The sequence below is a fragment of the Carlito syrichta genome, unplaced genomic scaffold (genome assembly GCF_000164805.1).
Source record: "Carlito syrichta isolate Samal-C Ts95f unplaced genomic scaffold, Tarsius_syrichta-2.0.1 Scaffold315473, whole genome shotgun sequence".
NCBI classification, from domain to species: domain Eukaryota; kingdom Metazoa; phylum Chordata; class Mammalia; order Primates; family Tarsiidae; genus Carlito; species Carlito syrichta.
In genome coordinates, this window is record NW_007259569.1 from 918,700 (window position 1) to 939,982 (window position 21,283).

A 21,283-nucleotide genomic window follows, 5' to 3' on the forward strand; every position below is an offset into this window, starting at 1 on the left:
AAAAAAAAAAAAAAAAAAAGTGTTGTTTCAATGTCAACATCCTAGAAAAAAAAATAGAATAAAAGCAAAATGCAAAAGAGTTGAGAACATGGTGATAATTGAGTATAAAATACTATTCTAAAGACCTTTGTGACTGGAACAAAGATTCGTAGCAAGAGGGAGAAGCAGTTATTTGAGAAAAAAACAACAAACACAGAGAGCCAAAAGACCTTTTTCTTGTAAAGAATTCAGTCAATCTCCCCTATTCCTAAAGAGATTAAATTAGGATTTTAGGTAATGTGGACTTTGAGGTACTCTAGGTTATTTATTTCCAATTATGTTCTACAAACACAGGATTCAACTTTCATTTTCTAAAATATATTTAACTATCTTAACTGTGATTTAAAAAATAATAGTAGTTTCCTATATATCAGATACTGTGCTAACCACTGCATCTGCATTATCTCATTTAACTCCAGCAAATTTATGAGGCAAGTATATTATTGTGCCCATATTATATGAGAGAAAACAAACTTAGACAAGTAAAACAACTAACCTAAGATTTAAAAAATACTAAGTGGCAGAGCCCAACCTCTTAACTAATCTGTTCTACTGTCTTTCAACAATGTATACAAGCAACTGTTTTATATATCAAACTATATCCTATTGGAGACCCCAAATCATTAACTTAAAGTGCTTGGTTCATTTTTTTAAAAAACAGCAGTCAGGAATAATGCTTCTCTTGTCATTCCTTTGCATATGTTTCATGTTCTCGTAAATGTGTCATGGGTTGTGAAGGTTGTAGCTCTGCAGGGTCTTTCAATAAATTCATGCCTGCACATGTTGATTCAAGGAAAACTGTACAAGCAAGTACACAGACTTCTTCAACCCGTGGGTTGGGCTCAGTTAGACAGCAGGCAAGGCTCAGGCCCATCTGTTTGGCGAAAGCAGAAGTTAGTTGCGCAACAGAGACAGCATGCTTAACGTGTCTCATCGTGACAACCTTACATTTTAGATGGCTCTAGTGCTTACTCTAAGATTTGGTTGCTTCTTATCTGATTTTCATTTTTAAGATAAGGAATTTGAATAGTAATTAAACTTTGAAACCAAAATTTCCTTCCAGGTTTCTGGACTAACTTGATTGGAATATACCCTGAGACCGTAAGGCAAACTTAATAAACATCTGTCACTTGCAACTATTAATCTGTGTGAATCAAGATTTTCTCAATACTTTGCAACCAAAATACTTTACACAGAAATAGCGAACTGATGCTAGGCTACAACTACCTTCTGTGCAATTTTGGTACACATAAAAACAGCCTCATTTTCCTAATTGACTGCTCTTATATAGTGGAATTTCTTTCTACTAAAAAAATTTAAAGCAACTGTTCTAAACCAGTTAGTTCTATTACTTGAAACAAATGTGTCTTCATGGTCACAGGACTGTACTAGGTGAGAGTGTGGATACTCAGCACAAACTCTAAGGAAGGACAAGCAATTCAAGGGCAGGCCCCTATAAGAGTGGGTGAAGAGAGATTTTGTAAACAAAGAAGACAGCAAAAGCTTTTCCACATTTGGTAGCCCGTGTGTATTTCACGGCAATATACTATAATGAATTAATCACTTAAACCTTAGTCCTGCATCTCTGCCACTATGATCCAAGATAAGTTGTTTTTGACCAGAGATTAAAATGAAGCCCTAGGCTTACTCTTAGGAATGAGTAAAGCAAACAATACAGTACTTTGCAAACAAACATTAAATAACATATGTGGGTGAAATGCAAAGTTATTTTCCCCCAAGCTGAAAAGTATCTTCTCCAGGAGTTCAAGGAAGAAATGTGATTTCATATCTCAAGAAATTTGCTAGCTTTTTTGGCTAGTTAGCTTAATGACAAACTTTGCTATAGCCATTATCTTGGAAAATAAGTTTCTAAAGTATCAAAATACTTTTCTCAACGTAGTATAAGTGATCAATATTTAGGGCTTTATTCCTATATGGCATTCTGAAATACAACAGTCATAATTAGATTTCCAGTGTATTAATGTCTTCAAATTGACAGTTGCATAATCATAGAATTGTACATTAATTTTTTGCATTCTGTTCGCTTTAACCTATTATAACATTCTTTTGAGTGTTTATTATCTGATAGGCAGTTTATATATTCTTAATAATCACAGTGATGCAAATATTATCCCCACCTTACAGATGGGAAATCCGAGACTCAGTAAAGTTAAATAATCTGGCCAAGGACACAAAGCTATTGTCTGGCAAATCTAGAATTTGATTTCCAATCTTGACTATATTGTCTCTTAATAAAATATAAGATATATGTAGAGTGCCTGGCACATAGTAAGACTTCAACAAAAGTTAATTTTATTGTCCCCTGAAATGAGCAGTTAAATATCCTTAACAGAAGTAAAACAAAAAGACTCTAAATAGGAACTCTAAAGAATACTTTTCAGTTACAAATCATTCATGCAAATAAATCTCATTTGCAGGAGACAAAGTCAAACTCTTGCAATTAGCCAACTGAAATATAAGGACTTTAAAATTTACTAAGTCCTTATTCATTTTTACTAGCTTTTAAAAAGTATTTCATTTTAATTAATGAATTATCAACCAAAAGAGATACAGTTTCTCCTTTAATATATATTCTAAGAATCACAGCATTTTAGAGCTGAAAAGGATCTAACAGTCCCTCTAGCTCACTTTTGTCTCTTTACACTCAGTGCTAAGTTGGCCTCCACTGCCTACCTCTATACTGCCATTTGACATGTGAATAACCTGTACAAGGTTACAAAGCTGGTGAAGGCAAAGAAGGGGCTAAAATAACTCAAATCTCCTGAGTTCCAGTTCAGTGATCTTTCCATTATGCCATTTAACCACTCGATACAAGTGTTCTCTAGGCAAGACCAGTGATACTGTTTTAAGAAAAACAGAAAATCTCTAGTAGTCAAACAGATTGATCGCAACAGTGACTCCTAGAAGGCTAATCCTATCAGCTAACCTTTACTGAGAGCTGATGGTGTGCTATACTATTTAAGGCACTATTTCATTTTATCCTCAAGACAACCTGTGGATAAGTTTTCTTATTATTCATTTCCATTTCACCCAGATTCAAAGACTTCAAGTAAGTTACCCAAGGTCACAGAACTAGTAAGCAATGGAGTAGGAATTTGAATCAAGGTCTGCCTTGAGGCCCAGCTCCTAGCAACTATGACATATGCTGCTGTTACACACGTCTCTTCCTTTTTCTCCACGTTACTTTTTCTTTGTCCTTTGGGGCCTAAGATCACTATATACCTAAGGTATGGGCACCTAATCTCAAATAGGGAGGTTTCTGGAAGGCTAACTGAAAGGGGGAAAATAGCAACCCCACACCAGCTCCACAGATTTAAGAACTACCTGGACTAATTTTTTCCTCCAAAGTCTAGGCCTTGCTATCCTCATACAAAAACCTCTTCTTTTTCAGTAACATTAGTCACCTGTTTTGTAACTCAATAACCTAAATCAGATTTTCAGAGGCAAACAAAAGCACTGATACCAATAGTCACTTGGGACTTGAGACCACTGGGCAGAGACGAATTCAAGAGCTAAGCAAAGTTTCCACCAAAATTGCAATGAGGTTAACAGGGCACAGTAACACAATCTAGTACCTGATACTTAGGAAACATGGAGAGAAAAACAGGGAGAGGAGGAGAAAAGCTGCGCCGCTGGCCTGAGGTTAAAACAGCAGAGTGAGGAAGGGATTTCCTTAGTCGTTTAAAGACAATGTCCACCAACACTAAATCCAAAGTGAGGCACCCTTGTGAAACACCAGAAAAAGGTGATGCAAAGGGCCCAAACAGTCCTGGATTTGCCAGCCTCTGTGCCCCGTTTGTCTTGCCCTTTTCCACCAGAGAGACAAATTCTGAAGGATTTTTTTCCGCCCAACCTCCACGCCTGGTGAATCTCGGGGAGTACCCTACCCCACTTGGTAGGGACAGAAAGGACACTCGTTTTGCTTCGGAGCAAGGCGATGGGGGAGGAAGGCAATGAGGAAAATAAGAGAAACTGGTCATGGCAGAGGTTTGGAGGGGGTGCGATTTAGTAGCTGCACTCACCCGGGTGAGACATGGGGATGACCTCATTGCGGGTCCCCGGGAAGTTGAAGATGACGGCTCCAGACGCCCCTCTCTCGTAAGCCAGACGGATCTTGTCTGCGAAGGTGCAGCCCCCGCCGCGTTGGATAAGGGCCAACCAAGAGACTTGCACTGTGCTTCCCCAAACCGTGGGCACAGTGAAATTTGTGTGCGGATTACAGGCGTTGAGCGCCCCAGGCCCGTCGGGCGGTACTAGGACCCCAGCCACAGGCTCCAGCGGCGAGTCCTGGCCGTACACGCCCTCCTCGCTCAGTTCCCACACGGTGCGATTCACTCCGGTGTGCGGAACCCGCCAGGACACGTTGAGGTAAGCGGTCCACACTGCTTCGGCCCCCCGGGAGCCGGGTGCGTGCGGACTCAGGGCCAGCAGGAAGCACCACGCCAGCAATCGGGATGAGCTGCAGCCACCGCGACAGGAGACCCCAGTCCCGGGCGGCGGCCCCATGGCGCGCGAGCGCTCCGAGGTCCCCTAGGGCCCCTGGCACGAGCCCACCTGGCGCTCAGCAGGACCCCGGCCTAGACCAGGTACGCGCCAGGTCGTGGGTGAGTGGAGAGACGCTGGGGCGCTGCGAGCTCGGTCGGAGCCGCAAGGCACGTAGCTCAGGGAAGAGGTTGCCGCAGACGCAGCTCCTCCAAGCTCCTGTCCTCTTCGCTACTGCTGCGGCCGCGTCGGGCTCTGGGGCTTCAGCACCAAGCTCCGCCCAGTCAACTGGGGGTAGAGGTGGCGAGGAGGGAGGAAAGGACACTGCGGGATCCGCCTCTTAAAAGGGTAACAGGATGGGAAGGCATTAGAGTTGGATCTCAGGCTGTGTGGCAAGGTGTGTCGCGTCGTTTTATACAAAATGAGCAGGCAAGGAACTATAGAATCCGCGAATAAGAAAGCTTTCTGGTAGGATTCGAGTCTGTTTTGAATGGAAAGAATACATCTTTCCCTCCTAACATTTGCCCAAAGGTCGTTTCGGGCTTACGGTGCCAGAATGCGAAAGTACAGTACTTCTAAAAAGCGCAGATCCAAAGGGTCTGAGTTGTAGTTAAGAGAATTTGGATAGAATCACGTTGTTTGCTAATTCTTTAGGGGCAGGGCGAAGGCAAGGACAAGTGCGTTGTTACTCCTTTTTTTACTGGTTCCAAACGACACCTTTCTCCTTTCCGGTTCTTAACACCATTCGTATGTGTGTATTTCTTTCTTGCCCTTATCCCAAGCTTAATGTACAGCATCGGATGCTTCTTCCAAATGTAATCTTAGTTCTCACGAAGGAATGATGGTTTCCACACACCCCCAAACCAAGCTTTTTTCTTCACCTTCCATAAACCAGGTTTACCCAAACAGATATTCCTGTGCCATTCATGACCTTAACTACACAATCTTTCAACATTTTCCACTAACTAAAATGAACCTGACCCACCTAGGCAATTCACTCATGGTACTATTGCATTATAATTTATCCATAAGTATACATTTTTTGTCTACCCTGTCAAATATTACATTTACTAGGAGCTCAATAAATGTGCATTGAACTAATATCCAGTGTCTGACAATTAAGAATAACTTTTGACTATGGGGAAGTTAATTATCTGTGCCTGTTTCTTCATCTCTAAAAGGGGAATAATAATAGTACCGACCTCACAGAGTTGTTCAGATAATTAGCTGAGTTCTTACATGTAAAGCACTTTAGCAAGGCTTAGCAAAGTCTAAAAATTATACATTAAGTATAATTATTATTAAACTGGTTTGGGGACACAGTAATTCTAAAATAATCTTAAAATTGTTCATTTTAGGTAATAATAAGATAAAATGATGTTCAGGATGTTCAATCTTAGCCACTTTTTCAGTTCAAAGAAATATAATCTACTTTATCCAGCCCAACATTTGGTAAATTTCTGATCAGTCATTCCTCTCAATCCCAGGTTTAACATTTACTTAATCAATGTTTTTTTCCAAAGATTAAGCATGGGACATTTCTGTACTTGATACTGTTATAGCTTGAGAGAAACCTAGAGGAAAATTAATATCATATATCAAACAGCACCTAGAATATAAATAAATGGGTGAGTTTGTGAAACATGAATCCTAGGTATTGAAAGGATTTTAGAGGTTAAGGGGATATATGGGACCAATAGCATGATACCCCCAAATACTGATGATAATCTCTGAGATAAAAATTATTTAGAGAAAAATAAATAGATAGGACTAACCATTTTTAAGAAACGGTCCAATTCCAGAAATTGTCTGAATCTGTTGGTAACATTCAAAATCCAATCAATCACTATTACTTGAGCAACAGTCATCTATATTGCACTTTGAAGAAACAGTGTGCTCAAAAGAAAGGAAATACTTTATAAGATATGCATAAAACTTAAATTCAGAGATATTCATTTATGTTTATTCATTCATTGTTTTCTTTTTAAATTTTAACTGTATTTTATTATAGAGGTGTGGGGTACAAGTAAGGATTAATTACAGAAGTAGGCTGGGTGCAGGTGAAATTTTGGCCTCTAACTGGCCCTCACTTCTCCTGGTCTGGGACCTTTGTGTGGTCATATGCCCTCCCTCCCTCCCCTAGCAGTGCCCAGTGACTGCTGATCCCTCCCTTGTGCTAATGTGATTAATATTCAGGTCCCACTTATGAGTGAGAACATTCAGTATTCGGTTCTTTGTTTCTGTGACAGATCATCGAGTATGATGGTCTCCAACTCCATCCAATTTGCTGTGAATTCCATAATTTTGTTCATCTTCGTGGCTGCATAATATTCCAGTGTGTATATGTACCACATTTTCTTTATCCAGTTCACTTTCGATGGGCAGTAGGGTTGGTTCCATGTTTTTGCTATTGTGAATAGTGTGGCTATAAACATGCAAGTATCTTTTTTGTATAATTATTTATGTTCCTCCAGGTATATTCCTAGGCAAGGGATTACTGGTTTGTATGAAAGATTCAATTTTTAGTTATTTTAGCAATAACTACACAGCTTTCCATAAAGGTTGAACTAGCTTGCACTCCCACCAACAGTGTAGAAGCACTCCCTTTTCTTTGCACTCATGCCAGCATCTGTTGTTTTGTGATTTGTTAATGATGGCCATCCTTACTAGAGTTAGGTGGTATCTCATTGTAGTTTTGATTTGCATTTCTCTGATAGTGAGGCTGAATATGTTTTCATGTATCTGTTGGCTGCTTATACATCTTCCTAAAGTGTCTATTCATGTCCTTTGCCTACTTTTTAGTAGGGTTGTTTGTTTGTTTGTTGGTTTTCCTTTCAGCTCATTTGAGTTCCTAGTAGATCCTGGATTTTAGGCCTTTGTCAGATATATGATTAGCAAATATATTTTTTCCCATTTTTTATTGCACATCTACTAAATGTCACAGGCTAAGCATTGGGGTACAAAATCCAATAAGACATCACCTCTGCTCTTAAAAAGCTCTTAAATTAGCTCTGGTGAGAAAGACAAGTAAAATAATAATTGCAGTATAGAGTGATATGTGTATGTAGCATAAGCACTATGATAGAGGTATGCACAGGGTAGAAGAGAGCAGTAGAGAAGAAGCACCTAACCAAGACTGGGAAGCAAGGGAAAGCTTCCCAGAGGAGGTTACAGCTGTGCTGAGTTTGAGAGGGGGTAGTCTTTCTAGGCAGAGAACAACTCAAGTAAAGATATTGAGACATGACACAAAAAATGTTGGGAAACTACACTTATTCCAGGTCCTATAAATGCAAAATGGTTGGAACCTAGAGTACAGGAGAGAAGGTGGTAAGAGATAACGTTGGAGAGGTACAAAGGGGCCAGTTTCTGAGAGTCCTTTTGGGTAAAGTTTGGGGGTTTGGACTATATCCAGAAACAAGGAGTAATATAATCAGGGTTTAAGCAGGTAGTAACATAATCAGATCTGAAGTTTTGAGATCATTATGGCTTCTCTGTGGATAATATATCGGAGGGTACAAGAGTAGCAGCAGGGAGCCCAGACAGAAGATTGCTGACTGTGTTCCATGTGAGATATGAAGGTGACCTGGAGTGAATGGGTAGTGGAGATAAAGAGAAGTGGGCAGAATGGTAATGCATTTTAAAAGTAGAATCAACAGGACTTCTTTTTGGAGGATGAAAGAAAGGGAGAAGTTAAGAATTGCTTTGAGGTTTTTGCTTCAGAAGACTGGATGACATTCAATCAGGGAGTAAAAGAGGATTTTAAATGTGTTGAGTGGGTAGGAGGAGAGACGAGTTCACTTTAGACATGTTGATTCTAAGGTGCCTACAATGTGACCTGGTAGAACTGTGCAGTAGGCAGTTGGATTTTCTGATTACTGAACACAGCGCAAAGCACTGGAGAGGCAGGGATGTATAAAGACAAAAGAAATAGTCCCTGTTCTCAATGAGCTCACAGCCTAGTGGGACAGTCAGAGAGGTAAACCAACAATAACAGTATAGTGCAATAAATGTTATGACTGGGAAAGACATAGGGTGCTAGGGCAATATGGATGTGGCTGAGTCTTTAAGACTGAGTAGAATTACTCAAGCAAAGAGAGTAAAGATATTCAGACATAGGCAAGAGTATATTATATGAGAACACCAAAGAACTAGCATTTAGTAGTTGGGTATGACTGGAATGTAAATTTGCAAAGGGGGAGCTAAGGGAAGTGGAGCTAGTCAAGCAGGTTATACCAGGACATGAAGAATTTAGAAAATTATGTTAAAGAGTGTGGAGTCAATATGCATGCACACACATTTGCATGTGCATACACATACATTAAGCAAATATGGCAAATTGATAACAAGTGCTGAATCTAGATGGTGAGTATATGGGTGCTCATTGTACTATGTTTTCACTTTCCTTTGTACAACACTTTAACCTTTTTGTAATAATGGGTTTAAAATTGTGAATTTATATTGAAGTCAGTGGAGCAAATGAATATGATCAGATTTGGGCCTGAATACATCATCTGGATTGTATGACAAGACTGGTGGCAGAGATACTAGTGAGGAGACTAATGTCTCCACAACGATTCTGGAGGCCTAGCCCAATTGTAGATAGAGATATCATAATTTCATGGCTTGATAATGTGAGCCATTAAAATCATTCTATGAACTCCCCTTGCTCTGAGTCCATTCTCACCAAGCAACCTACTTATTGTCCTTTAGCTCTTCATGTAAATGTGCCTACAGGGAGATAATGCACTGATCAGCAAACACTAGTATCTGGTCCACTTGGAAGTTATACTTCTCATTATAAATTAATCAATGGGCTTTCTGGCTTATATACTGATCTCTTGTGAATTTGATTAAGTGTGTGTTCATTCCCAGGAGCCCAGTCTCCGGTTATATTACCAATCAAATTTCAAAGCATACGAAGTTAAGAACCAGCTTGTAGATCATGACTGCATCAAAGTCCTTCCACTCTATGGAGACTTGCCTGGGTAACTCACTGGCTTTCCTTAACCATGTCCCTCTGTCTCACTGTGAGTTATTTTCAAACTACAATAGAGCCTTGCTACCTAGAGTGAGGCTTGTTGATCAGGAGCATCGGCATCATCAGGAAACTGGTTAGAAATGCAGAATCACAGGTCCCACCCAGCCCAACTAAATCAAAACCTGCACTTAAACCAGATCCCCTGATAATTTGTATGTACATGTGAGTTTGAGGACTAAAGGATTCCTGAGAGGTAGCCAGCGCCCAGAATCTGCTTTAACACTTCCAGTGTCAGAGATCACTACTTCACAAAGCATCACATTGTTTCTTGTTGGAAAGTTTATATAAGTGTAGTTTGACCCTGCTTCAGTCATTCCTTTTTCTCCCACCCTCCTCTTCCAATCGTAGGCCCACAGAGTTTCCGTGCTACTTCCTGGCCATATCACCACTCTACCAGAGTCTTTACTCTGGGCAGTGCCCCAGTACCAGGCCTCACCTGATTCTTGAAAATCCAAATTTACTAATCCCAAATATATTCCCCCAGGGTCCTAGACTAACTAAGACTAAAAACAGCTACTGTTCATTGAGCATTTACTATGTTCTTTAATATACATTATCTCATTTAACCCTCACAACCATCTATTATTAACCCAATTATTATAAAAGAGGAATTATAGCAACTGCCTGAGCTCACATAGCTAGGAACAGAAGCAGGATTTCATTGTAGTTCTGACTCTTAAGTATTAATAGCTGATAATGACTTACTATCTTCCCTCTATAGAATGGCATTGGCATTTTAACATTGCTTTACACCAAAGAAACAAGGTTCAAGTGATATGTCTCTTGTATGCATTTCAGGCACTGTGACCACTGAGGGAAATATATTTGGGCCAGGAATATTTTTTAATTCCTCAAATCCTACCACAGGGGCTAACTGCCAAATATTTGTATCAGCAATACCGAACTGAAAGTTGCCCTGAGCAGTGCACTATCTAATGATGAACTGATAAACAGAGCAGCATCCTGCAGAAGCAACAGCAGGGCATCATTGTGGCAGATTAAGTTTCCGATCTCACTGAGTTTCTGCAGAAGCCTAGAGATGAATGATAGTGTTCAGTCTTTAATATGTTTGCAAGAAATGAGACATTATATCTGGCTTCTGATCATTAAATAAATGGCAAGGTGCAACCAGGGACAAATAGTGTCCTGTCATCTAAGCGATGCTGTGGCTACACAGCTCAACAACATAGGTGTAGAGAATGTGTAGGGAAGGGATGGCAACAAATCTGCACTCTAGGCAGTTGCTCTCTGGGTAGCAAGAAGAAAATGGTGGGCGTGTGGAGAGAGGGAGCAGCCAAATAAAACAAAGCAAAAAAGTCAAAGCACGATGCTTCAGTGTACTTCCGAATGCTATAACACCATTGCAAATGCAGATAGACCTCAGTTAGCTCAAGTTGGTATACAAACATTAGAAAATGGAGGATTTTTTAAAAAAATAAAAAACTTTCTTGTACCCAAAGAAAGACAAACTTACAGAGGGGCTTTACAGACAGTAGGTATGCTATATCTGAAACTAATCTTCTCATACCCATATCTTTAATAGCTACTACTGAGAGCCTACTATGGGCCAGATACTTTATACCTGTAAGTATTACATATTACATCTTACAGAAAAAGAAACTGAGGCTTGGGTTAAGTAATTTGCTGAGGTCACCCATGGGAACCAAATGACGGAACTTGAATTTGACACCACATCTAAATGCAAAACTATACTCTTCCTATTACATCACTTTCCACTTTGTACAAAACTACCTTCAAAAGTAGAGGTGAGGGCCATGTGTGGTGGCTCATGCCTGTAATCCCAGTGCTTTGTGAGGCCGAGGTGGGAAAATCATTTCGGCCCAGAGATTTAAGACCAGCTTGGGCAACATAGCAAGACCTCATCTCTGCAAAAACAACAGTAGCAGCAACAACAACAACGACAACAAAAATTAAAGTAGATGTAGGAAGGAAACTTCTATATATTGAGAACCTACGATGTGTCATGCACTTCACATGTATTAATGATATCATTTGATTCTCACGACAGGTAATGATATCCTATTATAATTCCCATTTTTCAGATGAGGAAACTAGAACTCAGAAAGTGAAGTATCTTGCTTAAGGTCAAACAGTTAGTAAGTGGCAGATTTGAAATTCCCTGCTGTTTGCATTCTGCTGCACTACTACTATACATATATAGGAGGATATTATTACAAGTTGGAAAGAATTGGTGTTCTTCAGCCACATTCAGTAATACATTTGAGCATGCTAAGAACGCCTCACCAGAGTGCCAGATGTCCTGCTGAGCAGCCCCAGAAACCCTAGATACAGAGACTGTGAGAGTACATCCAGTCAGGTGCTCCACAATCACTTATAAGTGTTCTACATATTCACTTGTTCATGCTCGCTCCCAAGAGTGAATGGAGAGGAGTGCCTGAACACATGTTACACGTGGAGAGGGTGTTTTATGCCAACTAGTGAGAACTGGCAAAGGAAAAAAAAGTGTTGGTGGAAGACATTTCAGGAAATGAGCTAAACTGTGTCTACTTGATTGCTGTAGAGGGATCAGACTAGCTACCATGAGTTTAGGCAGGTGCTTGAAAGGATCACAGATTGTTGAGAGAGGTAAAGAGTGGGGAAGGGCCTGATGCATGGGGGCAAGTAGAGCAGGGTGTGCTGCAAGGAACTATGGAGATGAGTGGTCTTTACCCTCCACCTTGGTATCAGGCAAACCTACTTGGGAAACAAACTCACTTGGTCTCACGCAGTCTCCTAGCTTTCCTTTTCAAATAAGAAAAGGAAAGAAAAACAATTTGGGAAAAGTGGGAGAGGAAAATGTTTTTAATAAATTGTGCCCAACAAATACGACCACATATTTTAGGTTTGTTTCCAATCCATTCATCAGATACAGTATACCACTCCATAGACTACATCCACAGAACTCCCCCATATCAATCAGTCTCTGTTCTTTCTTTTACCTTTGCTGTTGACTGGTTACGTGACACCGAGGAAGTTTCTATTTCTTCTTTCTCGACTACAAAATAGGCATACTACTAATAAACAATTGAATAGATGTATTTTGAACCACTTAATTTTCCATTCGATGAAAGCCTAACAAATCAGGTAGTGTATCTAAGATAAATGTGTTATCTTGCCACTGCCTAGGACACATGACAGAAGAGTTGTAGAAGGAAGTGGACCTGGCAGGCATGGAAAGAATTAGTTTTGCAAATTAGGGAACAGTTAATTTCTTAAAAATGCACATGGGCAGTAATTTTTTAAAAATTCTACCAACAGAATAGGATTCCTTTTAAATAGGAGCCTAATTTGATAGTTTCTAGTAAGGCTGGGGCTTCTGAAAAAGCAATTTAAGAATAAATATACTTCTATTGTAGTGCATAATCACAATCACCTATTGAGCTAAGATTTGCCCCAGCTAAAGTCTGCATGAGTGTGGGCAAAGGCAGACTTTGTATTCCAAGGGGCAAAGTCACAAATTCACAGCTGCCAACTATATGCATTAGGATTAACTGCACCTGCCCAGGACACAAACTTGATCAATAACTCGGAGCAAACAAGTATCTGGCAATAAGTGACCAGGTGCTAGCACATAGTTGAGACAAATGAAATTGACTGGCTTGCCACTTGTAATTCACGCAGAAATTAAGTTCTTTCACACTAAAATTAGATAAGTGTTATGGTTGTGTTGGTAGCAGGAAGTAGGCAAGGGACAAGTAGGCCTTCAACAAAAGGGTGTTTTATGACAACAAAAATTATGTTGATTTTAACTTCACCATAAATCATTCAGTATAAAGGAACTTTAATGGGGAAAAATACTAACAGTTCCATCAAAAGAAAAAAAAAAGAGAGCAGGCACTGAAAGCCTGAAGCTCCAGTTTGTTTGAAGAAGAGACTCATCAAGTTTATCATCAATGATCCCACCAGCTCATTAAATGTCTCCGTTTTTCTTAGGTGATGATTAAGGTGTTTAGAGACCCGATGAGAACATTATATTTGGGGCCTACACAGTGTTTAGGGCAAAGCTCCCTGCTAGTTTTAAAGCCTTCTATTGTGATTGGATTCCAGGCAGAATGAAAACTCTTCATCACACACATTCCAGGTAGCCAACTAATTGGTGCTTTCAATATGCAACATGTACGGCATTTTAGGCAGAGGTTTCCAAGTTCCAAGACAGAGGCAATAATCAATTGCTTAAGTGTAGTATACACTCAAGTGTAGTAATGAGTGGATTTATATTGCCTGCTGTTGTCCGATTTTCTTTTCAACAGAATCTTGCTCTTGACACTCACTGCAAGTTGTGTTAGGTAGCAGTGAATGAGCAAAGAACAAGCAGACTTGCAATAGAACAATATTGCTGGGACTAAGTCTACCTGATTACTGCAAGTCAGTTTACAAATTTAGCAATTAAACATTTTTACCAACCCTGACCCTCTGGGATTTCCAACATTCAAAATTATAAGCAGTGACCATCATTGGGCATACAGGAATTATAATTTTCTAATTTGTTTTTTCAGTGATTAAAAAAATTCATCTATTACCTAATTTACTTATTAGAATAGTAAACATTGCTTTAGAATTTCAATAGTCTATAAAGTCCTACAAATTTTCTGGGAAAGATAAGATGAATACAACAAGGTCCCTCCAATTAAAGATTTCCGTCTACTGAGAGAAAACTGTGTTAAAAAAATTGCATGCCCTCTCTTTGTTTTTACCTAAATGCATCTAGATTATCAGCAATATAAACTGATATACTTTTAATACAATTAAAATTGTAATACAAGCTGATATAATTTTAATACAATTACAATTGCAATATAAACTGATATACTTTTAGTACAATTAACATTGAAAGCATAGTCTGTTCTCAGTTGTCTACTAATGGAGAAAATAAGTGATATTAATTTTTTCTTACACTATTGTAAGTAGCCTTCTAATTGATCCCTCTGTCTTTAGTCCCTCCCCATTCCAAATTATCCCTCATATTACATCCTGATTATACTTTCCACCTAGTTATAATTATGTCACTTCTCACTGCATATTGAATAAAAAATACATTTCTTAATTTTATTTCTTAATTCTAGACCCTCAACAATCTAGGTCAATCTGATCACTACCTCTTTACATCTTCACCGTATTTTATACATACCTGTATTATACACAGCATCTTTAATACCCTGTTGCATTTATTTACTACATACCTATGTCCTTTATCGGTGACAGTTCACTAAATGGAAGAACTACATATCTTCTTTGTAGCCCCAGATCTTACCCTGGCACATTAGAGTACATATGAAAAGCAAGTAAATGGATGGCAAGAACTTGAAGGCCGGCTGTCTAGTTTGTTGTCTAGCTAGTATGAATTTTTTTTACTATGCTTTTGTTAAGGTATGGTTTACATAAAGTAAAATTCACCCTGTTAAGTGAACAGTTCTATAAGTCTTGACAAACATATACTGTCATGCAATAACCACCACAATCAAGATGTAGAATAATTTCATCACCCCCAAAACTCCCTCATGCCTATGCCTTTATAGTCACTCTTCCTACTCTTAACACCTGAAAACCACTCATTTGTTTTCTTTCCCTATGATTTTTGAGTTTTCCAGATTGTCATATTAATGTAGTCATTTGTGTCTGACTTCTTTTACTTAGGAAAATGTACTTGATATTCATCCATGTTATTGCATTGGTATGGTATTTAAATGAAAGGGTGGTCAAAGAGGTAAGTGCTGTGAGTACAAAGCCCTATACTGGAAAAGAGGCAGGAATGTTGAATGTTTGCTTCTGACTCAAGGAATTAGGGAATATTTCACAAAGAAGGTAACATCTGAGCAGGGTCTTGAGGGGTAGGTGAGATTTTGATAGGCACAAATGGTGAGGGACAGTATTTCAATAAAGGGTACAGTAGGAACAAAAGCTCAGAGTCAGGAAAGAGCGGAGTGGATTTGGGAAACAGGATTTTAGTCTGGCTAGAACACAAGAGGAGAAGTAGTGGGAGATTGGGCAGAAAAGGTAGGTTAGGTCTTTGTTGACTTTGAATAACATATTTAGACGTTGGTATTGATTCATTAGGCAGTGGACTGCCGTTGCAGGTTTTTGATTCAAGCTCTTTTTTTGAGAAGAGTAGTTTTGCCTGCAGGCAATTCTGCTGCCTCACCTGCGCTGAAGTAGGCAGCTCTCTGGGTGAGTATGCGTCTGTGACCTCTAAGACAAGGCAACACACTACTTCTAAATATATCCAAAGCATATCAATGACAAAAATAACTGCACTGCAGGTACTTTCTAGATAATGCATTTATGAAATGATTGAGTCCAATACCTGCCAAAGGCTCTCTTTTCTCTCCATTCGTTTGTGTTCTTTCAATTCTCTCTACAGTCAATATATCAGAAAGTCAAGTATTGATCCTGAATCCTTTTTTCCTAGTTTTCCACAAAAACATCTTCACTGAGGTAAAAGTTAATGTGAGGGCGTCTGTCTTAGCAGATAGCCAATTAAAAAAATCCTAGTTGAACAGCATTTCTTTATTTTGTAAAGCTATATTATCCACTGATATGAATTTCTGCATAAAATGAACCAATTCCTATTTTGGATGCTTTTTATGATTATGAAAGACACAAATAGACATTTCACCAAAGAGGATATACCAATGGTAAATAAGCACATGAAAACATGTTAAACGTCATTAGCCATTAAGGAAGGCCAAATTATAGCCACAATGTTATATCACTGTATACCTACCAGAATGGCTAAAATTTAAAAAAAATATATGTAACATCAAATGATGGCAAGAATGTGAAGAAACTGGATTATATATACATTTTTTTGCGGGAATGTAAAATGTCATGACCAATCTGGAAAACAGTCTGGCAGTTTCTTGTAAAACTGAACATGAAACTACCATATTACTCACCATTTTCAGTCATGGGCTTTTATCTCAGAAAAAAAAAATACACTCATAAAAAACTCCACTCACAGATTTTTATAGCAGCTTCATTCATAAATTGCCCCAAATTGGAAACAACCCAAATGTCCTCCAATGAATAAATGATAAAACAAGCTGTGGTACATCTATACCATGGAGTGCCACTCAGCAATAAAAAGGAAGAAACTACTAATATATGCAACAATCTGGATGAATCTCCAGAGAATCATATTCAATGAAAAAATGCCAGTCCCAAAAGGTTACATATTGCAAGATGCCATCTATATAACATTTCTGATAGACAAAATTACATTAATGGAGAATAGATTAGTGGTTGCCCAGAGTTAACAAGGGAGCATGTGGTAGAGGCACGTGTGACTATGAAAGGACAACAAAAGGGAGCCCCATGGCAATGGAACTGTTCTGAAACCTGACTGAGGTAGTAGTCACATGAACATACACATGGGATAAAATGAGTAAAACATGCAAATGAATGCATGCAAAACTAGTGAAATCCAAGTAAAGTGGGTGGATTATATCAATGTCAATTTCCTGAATGTGATATTGTACTATAGTTATACAAGGTGATACAACTGGGAAAAATTGGGTGAAGGTGTGAAGTGTATACAGGATCTCTCTATTTCTTAAAACTGCAAGTGAATCTACAATTTTCTTAAAATGAAATTTTTGAAAAGAAGAGTACATGTTGATTGTAGAAATGTATAATGCATTCTTTAAAGTTAACTTTAGAAATCGTTATTATTTTTGCTGAAGAATTTTCCTATTTTCTTCTGACATAAAACACACAAACAACACAATTTTCCATTTTTCTAGTTTTATCTTTGTTGTCAGGAAACATAAAGCCCAAACAGGGACAACTACTTCTGCTTCTGCTAAAGTGGTTTTTAAGCTTTCTGGTGTCAAAATTACCTCTGAAAATCTAATGAAACCCATGTACAAAATAAATGAATGCACACAATTTTAAGGAGTTTTATGGACCTTATGAAGGTTATCCAATGACTCCAATGTAAACATTCATCTACTGCTACACTGTTCAGTATGATAGCCAAAAGCCTCATGTGCTATTTACATTTTTTAATTAAAAATTTTTTTTCAGTTACATCAGCTACATTTCAAGTGCTCAATAGTCACAGGTGGGTTGTGGTAACATATTTGACACAAAGATAGAATTTTTTATCACTGCAAAATGTTCTATTGGACAGCATTACTATAAAACATTTAGGATATGATTTTCTTTTATTGAAAAATAACTCCATCTACTTATAACTTCAAGACTACTTCAATTGCATAAAGACTCGATGTGGCCCATCTACACATCTCCAAGGACCCCCTACCTAAGAACATCTCTTTAGATGAGTTTTATTTTAGCCATAAATGTCTTATTTTGCATTGGGTTCAACCCAGGTACTAAACTCTCTTTGAACAAGATAGGCTATAGGTTCCAAAGTTTTATAATTTCAGTTATTACATACAATGACAGAAGAACTTCACTTGCAATAGGAAAAGTTGTTTGAAGTGCAGAAAGTATTTTTGGAGGAGAACCTAGATACAGAATAAATATTAAGAGATAGTCAAGAGTCAGACTTATCTACATAACCAAAACAATTGGTTAAAAATAGAATGTTCAGTTGCTATGTTCAATTAGTATCTTTTATTTATTTTAGTAAACATATATGATACTCACTGTGTCAAAGGGTTATTAAAATAGAAAGAGAGGAAAGAGCAAATTTTTAAATGCTGTGATGGGAAAATAAATAGCTGAGTTGAGTAACATTTCAGATGTTTACGCAAAACAAAAGGTGGAGAAAATGTAACAGAACTTGTCTTGCAATAAGTAGCTTTCTGGTTCATTGTAGTTGTCAGATGTTTAGGATTAGAAGGCATTCATGCTTAAAGCAATAATAATTTACCAAAGCTCTGATGATCTCTCTCAGAAAAATCATACTTTTAAGACATAAAAAATAGCCTAGCTTTACTGGCTTTTATTCTTCAGATATTGAAATTAACTTTTTAAAAAGTTAATTTCATTTTCCAACTAAAGCCAGGTATAGTTTTCTCAGGGTCACTGTTTATTAGTTCTTAAAAAGGAGTCGACTCAACTATAGATACCAGTAGATGGGAAGCAGTGATGTAAAAATACAAAAATCAGATAATACAAAAGACACTTGGAGATGGCTTTGAGATGCATTTTTCAGCACATTTTCATCTTATGCTTTACACAGGCATTTTCTTCAGACCCATAAGAGTTGACTCTGAAACATGCTGAGTGATCAAAGAAAGTTAGCCTGAAATTTAAATACCACGGGTGAACTAGCCACATACAAATAATTAAATTAATGGTATCACTTTGCATATTTATATTCTGTATTTCACCTTACTTCTGTGAGCATGTAGCCACTAAAGAGAATCTATGAACTCTCTGGTCTTACTCATTCTGGGAATTTATTCACATCTTCAAGATGCTTAGTTTTAAAATGATCAATTAGATTGATTTTTATTTTACTTAAATCTATTTAGCTGACCTTAGCTGAGTGTCTTGGTGTTGTCTTAATTGAAATAGTTGCTATATGGTGTCAGAAGACATTGGAACTTTGATTTCAGATGCCAACATAACAAGTTATTGTTTAAATATACTTGAGACAAGTACCAAGGTGTTGGGATTAGCCATAAAAATGCTCAACATGCCCTCTGCTGGGCCTTTGTTTTATAAGGCTGGAACGAAAAACGCTGTGTCATCCAGTTGTACAATGGATTGAGTATATGAATTTCACTGTGACTATGATATGCAATGAATAAACTCTAACTATAAATTCACAAGTCTTTCTGGCACAGATAAATCTGGCTCACTTAGTTTTAAAAGGAAGATTCAGAATACCATCTAGGCTGAAATAAATGAAAACTTTATGTGCTTAGGAATTCCCCTGTGTTTTATGAAACAAGATGATTTTACTGTTGGGTGACCTCTCCATAAATATTAAACCAGCTAAATAATTTTGCCATCCACAAGAGCCTAGCTGAAGAGGAGCGGATGGTAATTCCAGATTTTTTCAGGGCTTGCAAAGGTGCATTTCTGCTCCCCCTGCCCACAGTCGGGGTGGAGGGAGGATACTGCGGCCTACTCCTATGAATAAGCACATATTTTTATAAATTAAATGGGTGTTTTACATACGGAACAGAATGGGGAACTAAGATTGGGTGTTTCCTAAAGCAAAATTATCTATATATTTGCCATGGATCAAAATACTTTATAACATCCTATGTGATAAAGTAGCAAATATCTAGCAAGTATCTTCCCAACAACTTCCTTCATATTGAAATGGGATTATAGAGTTCATTTGTATAAACTGTGCACATGTCAGCCACATTTTAGTTGACCACATGTTCCTGCTTATATTTTCAGAGGAGGTAAATCATGAAACTAGACTGAACCTAGAGAGAATAATGTTTCTATATACCCCAGTGCCAATAAAACTGACCAGAATACAGTTGCTTATTTTCTTTTTCGATTGCTGCTGTAATAAACTCCATGGTTGCTTGTTTCAGAGATAAGATCTTACTCTGTTGCTCAGGCTGGAGTGCAGTGGCACCATCAAAATTCACTGCAGCATTGAACTCCCTGGCCTCAAGTGATCCTTTTTGCCTTGGCTTCCCAAAGCTCTGAAATTACAGGTGTGAGCCACCATGCCAAGCTGGCTATTTTCTTTATGACTTTCTCCCTAAGGCATCCAGTCGGTATTTCATACCCTTGAAACTAAAAAAGGTTTTAATTTAATCAAAGTGAAAATTACTCATGACTCATTTAAGTCAATATCCAATTGTAGTTATTTGAGTTTCCTAGCACATCATCTGTAATTGCTTATGCTATTTTTTTTTTTTTTTTGAGAAAGCAGGGTTTATTGAGAGGACAGAAAAGCTCCCACAGTAGGAGGGGACCCCTCTGCTTATGCTATTTTAACAGAATAAATAAAGTTGGTGTAAAACTGCTGCTTGGAGCACTAGAAATTTGCATTTTGTTGTATATGTCTTCACTGCTTTCCTTTTGCTATTCATGCTAGTAGTATATCAAAGACAAGTGTGGAACTTAGTGACAGGAAAACAACCGTGTTAAAGGAGTTGAGAATATCTATTTTTTTCATTTTTCTTTTTCCCCCCCAGTTTTAGCCATATATTTAGTAAAAATTATCTTTTTTGAATGTATTTTTTGTTCTTTATCATGAAAATGAAAGATTATAATAATAAAATCTTTCTGAGGTTTCAATGACATGCACAGTGGTATTAAAATAATTAATATTAAATCACAGTTGTCATGAAGTGTTGAGACAAAGCCTTGTCTTAACAAATTTTTTAAACATATTCTTTATTTTTAAATTGTGGGGTACAGTTAAGGGTTAGGTATACAAATATGCATTGTGCAGGTACCCTTGTTGATGAGGTGTACCCCCCGTCCCCAGACAGATATTGACTACTATTAATCCCTCCTCCCTTCCCCTTCCTGCGCCTCCCATAGTTTCCCACCACTGTCAATCCTTTTCTTAAAGTATTGTGATAGTTGTTCAAGGTCTATTATGAGTGAGAACATGTGATACTCATATCTTTGTTTCTATGAGAGATCACTCAGTATTATAAACTCCAATTCCATCCAGGTTGCTGCGAAATTCATGATTTTATTCTTTTTTATGGCTGCGTAATATTCCATTTTAAAGCCAGTCCTCTTTTGATGGAAAGCATGGTTGGTTCCAGGTTCTTGCTACTGTGA

General features: G+C 38.0%; 1 protein-coding gene across 2 annotated transcripts in view; it reads right to left on the reverse strand.

Annotated features, from left to right (window-relative positions):
- The window catches only part of RNF128 (ring finger protein 128, E3 ubiquitin protein ligase), a 97,080-nt gene that overhangs the window by 52,236 nt on the left and 23,561 nt on the right, over positions 1-21,283 (reverse strand). Inside the window, exon 1 of one of the 2 annotated variants that reach the window (XM_008072862.1) lies at positions 4,083-4,817. The exons of the other annotated variant lie outside the window; for it this stretch is intronic. Within the exon in view, the coding sequence (XP_008071053.1) occupies positions 4,083-4,566 (484 nt within the window). The 5' untranslated portion in view covers positions 4,567-4,817. Of the gene's footprint in view, positions 1-4,082; positions 4,818-21,283 lie in introns of those variants that run through there. 2 annotated transcript variants of the gene reach the window in all.